The 10,851-nt window shown below is 36.4% G+C and overlaps 1 protein-coding gene across 1 annotated transcript; it reads left to right on the top strand.

The window, feature by feature from the left end:
- The first annotated feature begins 569 nt into the window (after positions 1-569).
- On the top strand, positions 570-2,858 carry LOC107494687 (probable protein S-acyltransferase 7). The gene is made up of 3 exons (XM_016115724.3): positions 570-890; positions 1,678-1,911; positions 2,018-2,858. Exons 1-3 carry the CDS (start codon positions 789-791, stop codon positions 2,537-2,539), a joined length of 858 nt encoding a protein of 285 aa, XP_015971210.1. The 5' UTR covers positions 570-788; the 3' UTR covers positions 2,540-2,858.
- The last annotated feature ends 7,993 nt before the right edge of the window (positions 2,859-10,851 follow it).

The following is a 10,851-nucleotide window of genomic DNA, read 5'->3' as shown; positions in this document are numbered from 1 at the left end:
GGAAAGAGAAAGGGGTTGAACATCCTCCTCCTTAAACCATTCAGCAAAAATAGCATTATTGATACTCTAAGAGAGTTTGACAATCCCTTTGCTCCATTGCTCTTATTGAAATTAGGTACTCTTTGTAAAACTCCATGGAACAACGACATGAGGCCATTGAAACAATTTTATCCATATTCCATGGTCATTTTAAGGATAGACAAATATTTGAGTAGGCCAGTTTTAACTTGAGACACCATATGATGTAACATGTTAATGTTTCCAAAACACAGAAAGAATGCTCTAAAATGATGCACTTGATTCTATAGACCATTTTTCAAATTCCAGAATGGCTTCTTTGCTTCTGGAAGCTGAATATCCTTTTTGTTTGAAGGTAGAACTAACACATATGATAAGTCCATATTAGTCTGTGTTTTTGGTTGTGTCTTTAGTGCCAGCTGCCAAATTAAACAATTTTATATAGATATTGTTTATTTGTTGCTTAATCATTGTTTGTTGATTTTCTCGTAAAAGTGTGGATGCATTAGCTAACTAATTTCCTTTCTATGCACACCAAGGATTTCAACTGATTGGCAATGGTGTAATATTTTCAGGACTTGGTTCTTCTTCTGTTAACATCTGGCCGAGATCCTGGCATAATCCCACGCAATGCACATCCTCCAGAGCCAGAAGGTTTTGATAATAATGTAGATGTTGGTGCTGGTCAGACTCCTCAACTGCGGTTGCCTCGCTTCAAGGAGGTTGATGTCAATGGAGCAACTGTTAAAGTCAAGTATTGTGATACTTGTATGCTCTACAGGCCTCCTCGATGCTCTCACTGCTCAATCTGTAATAACTGTGTTGAACGGTTTGATCATCACTGCCCCTGGGTTGGACAATGTATTGGACTGGTAAGTTAGATATTGCCTTTCAAGTTTTCTTTCCTTTTCTTGTGACGAAAGTTTGGATCCACTTTGGCTTGTTTCCTGTTTTTATTTTTGCATTTTATGTTTTAACTAATAAATACAAAAATGTTACCTTGTTCCCATTTTTCTCATTATTTCAAATTTTGTTGAAGTAAATTGTAACAATTAAAAATGGTGATGTTATTGATAGAAAAACTTCAAAAAAGGTTCGTGTAACTTTTTGTTTAAAGAAAAAGGAAGGCATCCCCTTTGTAAATGGTTGAAAACGGAAAAACCAAGGTGTCATTGTTGTAATGTTAGTGAAAACATTTTAAAAAATAACAGAGAAGGATGATTACTTCAATTGGTTGGTATTTGGAGTGGGAGTGAGGGAGGTGTGATTTATTAAATGTAAGGAAAGATAAAATGCTTCTTCTATTGTGTAACCTCCAAGCAACCAAAAATAGTATCTTCTTTCCAGAGGTACTCTTCTGTATTGAACAATTTTAGACAATTTTTGCACTGAACTGAATTGGACAATCTAAAGACTTGTTTTTTCTCCTTTCACTTATGCTATTAATTGATGTTCCTTGATTTTATGCATCTTCAGCAAGACCGTGGGCTGTTAGTTTGGTTCCCTATTATAAGGTGTTTTTTTTCACTTTATGGGGTTTAAATGAGTCCTGTTCACAGTTGACGATTACATGCTGAGATTTCTCATTCTCCATTCTTGACAAGTTCTATATTTTAATTTGACATTATGTATCTGAATGCTTGCTCAATTTTCATGCAGCGTAATTATAGGTTCTTCTTCATGTTTGTCTTCTCAACTACGCTACTTTGTATATATGTTTTCGCATTTTGCTGGGTCTATATTAGAAGAATTATGGTATCAGAGGAGATAACAATTTGGAAGGCCATGATCAAAACACCAGCTTCCATAGTGCTGATAGTTTACACCTTCATATCTATGTGGTTTGTTGGAGGGCTTACTGCCTTCCATTTATATCTGATTAGTACAAATCAGGTAATTAGTGTTCTTATATATCTGTGACTTAAAAGTGAGATAGCTTTTCAAATTACTGTAGGAGTGTACAACGCCACAATTTGATATTTGGGTGTTACTCTTGCAGACTACGTACGAGAATTTCAGATATCGATATGATGCACGAGCAAACCCATATAATAAAGGTTTTTTGAATAATTTCAAAGAGATATTCTGCACCAGCATTCCTCCATCCAAGAACGACTTCAGGGCATTGGTGCCAAACGAACCAGCATTACCTACCCGATCGGTGGGCGGAGGCTTTATGAACCAAAATATGGGAAAAGCTGGGGAGGACATAGAAATGGGGAGGAAAACGGTCTGGGGTGACATGGGTGCCGGAATTGACCATTCTGAAGGTCCATTAAACAATGAGAGAACAACTGTAAAGGAAGGTGAACTAGGTGATTTGTCTCCTGAAATCAGGACGACAGTTGATGAGACAGCCGACCGTGCTGGACTCCATCCTAGGCGATCAAGCTGGGGTAGAAAAAGCGGAAGCTGGGAAATGTCCCCAGAAGTTCTTGCTTTGGCAGCAAGGGTAGGGGAACCGAATCGTGTGGGTGGCGGTAGCAGTAGTAGCTTGACAAATGAGAATCGTCATACATAGCTGTCGGTCAACACATATCCTGGCCAAAGAAGGACAAGAATTTGATTTGGCAGTAGTGATGAAAGAATACATTTATTGTCGTAACTCGTTACTGAAGTTATTCTACGTTTGGGGATGGGGGGTGTTGTAGGCAATTCGCAAGGGTGTTTGTAACTGTTGTTTAGCAGGTTTGCTTGTAGGAAGGGATTGTTTGGTGTTTGGTGTTTGGTGTTTGGAGAGTGAGATTTCTTTCCTTTGCTTGATATGATGATGATGTTTGTGTATTGAGCTTACCAACTAATTGGCCTCTGCATATGTAAAAGTGATCTCTCTCTCTCTCTCTCTCTCTCTCTCTCTCTCTCTCTCTCTCTCTCTCTCTCGAACTTGAGAAAGTTGCCAAATCTTACCACCATGCATCTTGTCTACAGAAGAAAGTTACGGGCATTTTATTAATGACTAGAACTAGATTGTGTATCATGATGTATCATCACTTAAAGCCATACAGTCACTGGTTTCATTATTTCTCTATCTAAGGATTGTGTTACCGAAACAACCTCCCACTATTTATTTATTTATTTTTACCCTTCTAATCTTTTAATCATTAACCAGGTATGAGTTTGACAACTTTAATTTAAGAATTTTAGGCTGTTATTTTTTTATTTTGTCAATTTTTTTTTATTTTGTCAATTTTTTCACTCCAGAGGAATTTGATTCTGGTCAAATAATCTCTTCGGAAGGATAAATCATTAATAATTAATTCAAGATATAAATGAAAATAGAAAAAAGGGATACGAGAAAGCTGAAAACCCCAAAGAAAATCATGAAGCCCATAAGACTGCATGCCATGACAGGACAGTCATACATACTAACCTAATGTGTTTCACTTTCAAAGACAACAAAAAAGAAAACCTAATGTGTTTTTACACCACACACTTTCTTTTATTCCAGAACTCCATCACTTAGAAGAAGAAATCATAGTCACTTATATGGTAAGAGGATGTAGGGAGGATAAAATACACGTATATATATATTGATGTGAATTAGTAATGTGGTACAATGAATATTCAAAATTTTCAGTCAATGTAACAGTAACATATAATTGAGAAGAAATGGGAGCAATAAAATAGAACAAGAAAAATATATTGACAGAAATTATAGAACTAAGGAAATAGTTGTGAAGTCAAGCTATAGAATTAATTGTGAGTGCTAGATACCTGAAGAGAATACTAAAGAAGGAACTAAGAAGAGAATAAGGAGTTGAGAGAGAGGAAGGCACAACAGAAATATCAGGGGGAGAAGAGTACCACATCACGCTGCCCTCTCATAACCTTCTAAGCGAGTATTTGTAGTTCTAATTCTCTCACTTATTCTTGGTCCTTGATGCAGTGGGTCATTCTCCACGTGTCCCTTTTTCGTAACTAACTTTTTTCCGACTAAAATGCTTGCATTCACCATCCCATCATGCTTTTGTTTTGCGTGACCTGCTATAGGTGCTGCTCCTTTATTCATACACGTAACATTACCCTTCCCATTGAGAACAACCTTATCCTCAAGGTTGAATTGAGGAGAAACTTTGTCAAAAGTGTTAGCATTCTCCTAAGTTGAGACACTTATCTTTCCTTCACCCCATTGGACCAAGATCTTAGAGTTCTCGTGAGCATCCTTGATCATTGTTTGCGCCTCAAGTATTGCATGTGGCTGTAGTACGGGACCAACCTCATTAGATTGAAGCAGTAGTGGCAAGTATGGAAGGTTCAGCTCTCCATAAACTTCTTTAAAGCAGAAATTTGAAAAGCATCATGAATCTTTGCCGCCGGTGGCAAGTCCAACTTATATGTGATAACACTTAGCTTCTTGATCGGGAAGGGCCCAAAGTAGCGCATTCCCAATTTCTGGTTTTTACGTAAGGCCACCGAGTGTTGCCGATAAGGCTGTAATTTGACCAACACCAAATCGCCTTCAACAAACTCTTCCTGACGACGATGACAATTAGCAAATTGCTCCATAAAATGTTGTGCACGTGACAAGTGCAGCTTGAGAGAATCTAAAAGCTTGTCCCACTGTAATAACAATTCCTATAGTGAAAATTCATCCTCAACGAAAAATTCATAGCGCCCAAGCGCTGAGGGATCACGGCTAAACAAGGCTTTAAATGGAGTAATCTTTATGCTGCTATGGAAGGATGTATTATACTAATATTGGGCCCGAGGAAGCATCTCCAGCCATCTCTGAGGTTGATCGAAATAGAAGCAATGAAAATACATCTCAAGGGATTTGTTGAGAACTTCACTTTGGTCGTCGAACTGAGGGTGGTAGGCCGAGCTCATTGCCACTGTTGCCACTTGGAGTTTGAATAGTTGCTGCCAAAAGTTACTCAAGAAAACCTTGTCCCTGATACAATTGACTTTGGAAACCCCTGAATCTTCACTATATTCTTGATAAATGATTCAACCACTGTCTTGCTAGAGAAATCATGTAGAAGTGGAATAAAATGTGAGAATTTTGTCAAACGGTCAATGATTACCATGATAACCGAGTAGCCATTAGTTGGAGGCAGAGCCACAATAAAGTCCATGGCTATATCCTCCCAAACTTGTGATGGAATTGGTAGTGGTTGTAGTAGCCCAGCCGGCAACTTGGTATCCACCTTAGCTCGTTGACAAATGGAACAGGAGAGAACATAGCGGCGTATATCGCGCTGCATATTTGGCCAATAAAAAGAGGAAGAAATACACTCAACTGTCTTAGCTATCCCAGTATGACCTCCTAGTGCATCGTCATGATAATCCTAGAGAATTACTTGAATTAAATTATGATCACTCAAGGAATTAGTATGGCATTGTCACAGAATCTCTTGTAGTGTTGCATCGACTTCAACTTTTTGCTTTAAAATTTTCAACCAATCAGACATAGGTGTAGACCTAGCCCCAAAATAGCAACGTGAAAGAGCGTCAGCAGAGATATTCTCTAGACTTGGTTCATACTGAATTTCAAAATCAAAACTCAATAGCTTATGGAGCCACTTATGTTGCTCAGGTGTATGCAGACTTTGTTCTAGCAAGGACTTGAGACTCCTCTAATTAGTTCAAATCACAAATTTCTTACCAAGAAAATAGTGGCGAATTTTTTTCACGGGTTCAGTAATTGCATAAAACTCCTTGACATATGCTGACTTCCTTTGCATCAATGGGGACAACTTCTTAGAGAAAAAAACAACAGGGTGTTTGCTTTGTGAGAGTACTGCGCCTATTCCCATACCCAAAGCATCAGTTTCCAATTCAAAGTGCAGATCAAAGTTTTGCAACGCCAAAATAGGTCTTGAAGAGATAGCCACTTTGAGTTTCTCAAAGGCTTGAGCTACAAGAGAAGTCCATTCAAATGCATCTTTCTTTAATAAATCAGTTAAAGGGGCTGCTAAAGAAGCATATCCCTGAATAAATCGTCGATAATATCCACTCAATCCCAAAAATCCTCTAAGCTGTTTAGGATTAGAAGGTGCTGGCCACTCCTTGACTGCACGAACCTTATCCAGGTCCATGTGAACTCCATCTCCTAAGATTGTGTGACCCAAGTGATCCATTATAGACACCCCAAAAAGACATTTTGAAAATTTTGCAAACAAGAATTCTTGCTGAAGAAGCTACCATATAGCTTCAAATGAAGCAAATGAGCCTCCATGTTGAGCTATATATTAAAATATCATCGAAGAAACCAGCACGAATTTCCTCAAGTAAGGATGAAAAACATCATTCATAAGGTTTTGAAATGTAGCTGGAGTGTTTGTTAGACCGAAGGGCATGACCAACCATTCGTAGAGGCCTTGGTGGGTCCAAAAAGCCATCTTAAAGCGATCTTCTGGTTTAACCCGAATTTAATGATATCTGAAATGCAATTCCAACTTCGAAAACATAGTAGCTCCGAACAATTCATCCAATAATTCATCTACCGTTGGGATAGGGAAGTTGTCTTTATGCTGTTCAAGGCACGATAATCGGTACAAAAGCGCCACGATTTATCTTTTTTTTTTTCACCAATAGAATAGGAGATGAAAATGGACTCTTGCTAGGATGTATAATGTCTTCCTTCAACATATCCTGCACCATAAGTTCAATTTGTGCCTTTTGATTGTGGGGATATCTATAAAGTCTTGCCTTGACAGGTTCAACACCCTTAACCAACGGAATGGCATGATCATGGGATCTTGGAGGAGGTAGGCCTAAAGGTGTATCAAATACAGCAACATGTGAATACAGTAAGGCTGCCAAGTTAGGTTGCATGTCACTAGGCAATTTCAAGCCACCTTTCTCCTCTTGATTATCATGTTGGACTTGCAATGTAAAGCATTCTGCTATAGCATCAGTATTCACAAATCATCTAATGTGATGATATTGTGCTTGTATAAGTGTGGGATGTTTGTCACCATAAACTGTGAGAAACTTTCCTTCATGCAAAAACTTGATGAAACCCGCATCATAGTCGACTATGTGAGCTCAAAGACGCTTCAACCATTTAGTTCTCAATACCAGATCACCCCCAGAAACATTAAGGACATATACATTAGGAACAGTCACAGTATAGTTGGATCCCGAGGTAGAGCCGATGTTGGAGCTGCAGTGGATGCGCGATAGTTAGCAGGTCTTGTAGTTGCTCTCGGCACTGTCGCAAACTTATCCTCGTGGAGGCGGGCTAAGGTGAGTGCGCACATCAGTGATGGCGGGCATTGAGCCTTAACCTTACGACGGATCTCTTGTTGTAATCTACTAATGAAACAATTGCGCAAGACCTCAGGTGGCTCTATATTAGTACGATTGGCCAAAGACACAAACTCAGCATAGTACTCACCTACTGTGACCGTTTGTTGTAATTTGAATAAGAGTTCCCTGGGTAATTCAAAGAGAGAAGGCCCAAATTCTAGCTCTAGAGCTCTCTTCAATTAATTCCATGAACAAATTGAGTTGTGCGCTGAGACATTTGGAACCAAGGGATCATTGGTCCCGCCATGTGAATTGTAGCGATGCCAATTTACTCTTCCTCTGGTATCCTAAAAAAATAGAAATACTAAACTATGGAGAATATCCACCCCAATGTATCTGAGCCATCGAATTTGAAAAGATCAAAATTCACCCTCCGATTCAACCCCACACGAGGTTGCCAGTTAGCCACCGAGTTTGAACCATGGGTGTGCTCTTGCGAAGGGGAACAATTGCGAGCCTGATCCTATAGAAGCTGAGTCAATGATGATTGGATGTTATAAAATTTTATTTTCGCTGCCTCATTAGCACAAACACATTCAGCTCGGTTATCATCGCGTGTCGCTTCGATAATGTGAAATAAATTCTTGACATCAGCCTCTAAACTCTTCATGCGAGTGTTATCGGTGACAACCATGGTAGAATGAAAACACCAATTGTAAGGTGGATGAAATATACATACATACATTGATGTGAATTAGTAATGTGGTACAATGAATATTCAAAATTTCTAGTCAATGTAACAGTAACATATAATTGAAAAGAAATGAGAGGAAGAAAAACATAACAAGAAAAATATATTAACAGAAATTGTAGAACTAAAAGAATAGTTGTGAAGTCAAGCCATAGAGTCAATTATGAGTATTGGATACCTAAAGAGAATATTAAAAAATAAATTAAAAAGAGAATCAAGAGTTGAGAAAAAGAAAGACACAACAGAAAAATCAAGAGGAAAGGAGTACCACATCAGGCTGTCCTCTCATAGCCTTCTAAACGAGTATTTGTAGTTCTAATTCTCTCACTTTTTCTTGGTCCTTGATGCAGTGGATCATTCTCCATATGTCCATTTTTTGTTATTAAATTTTCCCCAATTAAAATGCTTGCATTCACCATTCCATCATACTTCTGCTTTATATAACCTATTATGAGTGCTGTTCCATTAATCATACACATAATAAAATAATACTAATTCAACAACTGCAGTAACTTTCCCAGCCCCCCTTTTAATTCATACAAAAAACCCAGCCCAATAACCCATTCTTCGCCCCTTTTTTTTATTTCCCAGCTCCCCCTCCCTTTTTGTTCGTACACTTTCCCAGTCTCCCCCTTCTTGTTCGTATACTTTCCATCTTCACTTTTCAAAATTTCAGATAACAACTTTTTCTATTCTTCTTCTTTTTTATCTCTCTAATCTTCTTATCTTTTACCTCTTTGACTTTTGTTTTTTTTTCTTTGCAGATTAAAAAAAATATAGTAGTTCAACAAGTGATTCTTCACTCTTCTTTCTCAAAAAAGATTCTATTTTTATTCTTTTTTATTTCAAGAAAATTATTGAACTAATAATAAAGAGACATAGTCATACAAAAATAGAACAAATGAATTGTATTTAATCTAGCATTGTAATTTTCTTTTATGTTTTTTTATTATTTTTCTGTTAGTCTTATCTAATTTTTTTATGTTTTTTATATATTTAGTTATTTACTTAATTTATTATTATTTGTTAATTAAGTTTATGTTATTATATGTTAGTTTGTATATTTTTTTTTTTATTAGTTAACTATTTAATTACAATTTTATATTATTTATACTATAATGTTAGTATTATTGTTCTGAATTTTAATATCTTATTTTGAATTAAAATATAATTTTTATATTTTATAAAGATTTAGATTATAATTTACACTTTTTGCTAAATATATTTTTAATTATGGAAACTTATTTGGCCATTTGAATTATGAGTAAGTTCAAAACCATTGATACATTTTTTAAAAGAAAAGATCAAGAGAATGAAGATGCTTCTACTATTACTACTCCAATACTTGAAGGGTCATCAAATTTCATTACTTCAAGTTCTCTATTGAATAGCGCAAAGCGTCCACGACTTCTTCCAAATCAACTGGATGTTTTTCGTTTGGAAAGAGATCCAGGAATGCGACCAATGATTTGGAAGTTTCCTCCAAATAAAAGAGATGAAATCCGTCGAGATTATATTAAAGTTGGGCCAAATCAACCAATTCTTGATAATTATCCATTTTCTGGTCATAAAAGTCATCATCATTTTCAAGCTTCATGGTTTAAATTGTTCCCATCTTGGTTAGAATATTATATAGAAGATGATGCTATATATTATTTTTCATGGTTTCTTTTTGCTAAGGAACCTTCAATCAATACGGATTCAAATGCTTTTATTGAGAATGGTTTCAGTAATTGGAAGAAAGTAAATAGTGGAAAAGAATGTGCACTTTTGAATCACATTGGCAAAGGTCCCAACTCATTCCATCATAAGGCGCTGAAATCATGTGATATTTGATGAAACAATCACAACATATCGACAGACTTCTTCATAAGCAAACATCAGAAGAGATTGAAAAGAATCGAATTCGACTAGAAGCATCTATAAATTGCATTAGATGGTTGACATTTCAAGGTTGCGCATACAGAGGACATGATGAAAGCCAAAGTTCAAGCAACAAAGGTAACTTTTTAGAAATATTGAAATTTTTGGGATCTTACAATGAAAGAGTGAAAAAGAATTTTTTGTCCAAAAAATGCTAAGTATACTTCAAATGATGTCCAAAAAGAAATTCTATATATTCTTGCTACTAAGGTGAGAAATTTAATTAGAGAAGAGATTGGAGATGCCAAATTTTGTATTATTGTTGATGAAGCTAGAGATGAATCTAAAAAGGAGCAAATGGGCCATTGTTTTGAGATTTGTTACTCTAGATGGTTTTGTTAAAGAGAAATTCTTTGATCTTGTGCATGTCACTGAAACTTGTGCAACAACTTTAAAGAAAGAATTGATTTCTGTCCTTTCTCGTTATAATCTCCAAGTTGAAAATATTAGGGGTCAAGGGTATGATGGTGCTAGCAACATGCGGGGTGAGTGGAATGGTTTGCAAGCTTTGTTTTTTAAAGATTCTCCACAAGCATATTATGTTTATTGTTTTGCTCATAGGTTACAATTAGCATTGGTGGCAGCTTCAAGAGAGGTACTTCAAATTCATGAATTTTTTACTCAATTAAACTTTATTGTCACTATTGTTAGTGCTTCTTCAAAAAGACATGATCAATTACAAGAAGTTCAAGCAATTGAAAATGCAAACTTGGTTGCTCAAAATGAATTAGAAACAGGCAAAGGTGCAAATCAAATAAGCACTTTACAAAGAGTTGGGATACTCGATGGAGCTCTACTTTAATTCTATTTGCAGTTTGGTAAAAATATTTACTGCTACCAATATTATTCTCAATAATATCATTGAAGACGGGACAACTTATGCACAAAGAGGTGAGGCTTATGGTGTTAGTAAAATATTATTGTCATTTGAATTTGTTTTCACTTTGCACTTGATGAAAGAGATT

Source organism: Arachis duranensis, chromosome 6 (genome assembly GCF_000817695.3).
Source record: "Arachis duranensis cultivar V14167 chromosome 6, aradu.V14167.gnm2.J7QH, whole genome shotgun sequence".
NCBI lineage: Eukaryota > Viridiplantae > Streptophyta > Magnoliopsida > Fabales > Fabaceae > Arachis > Arachis duranensis.
This window is presented reverse-complemented; position numbering and strand designations above follow the sequence as displayed.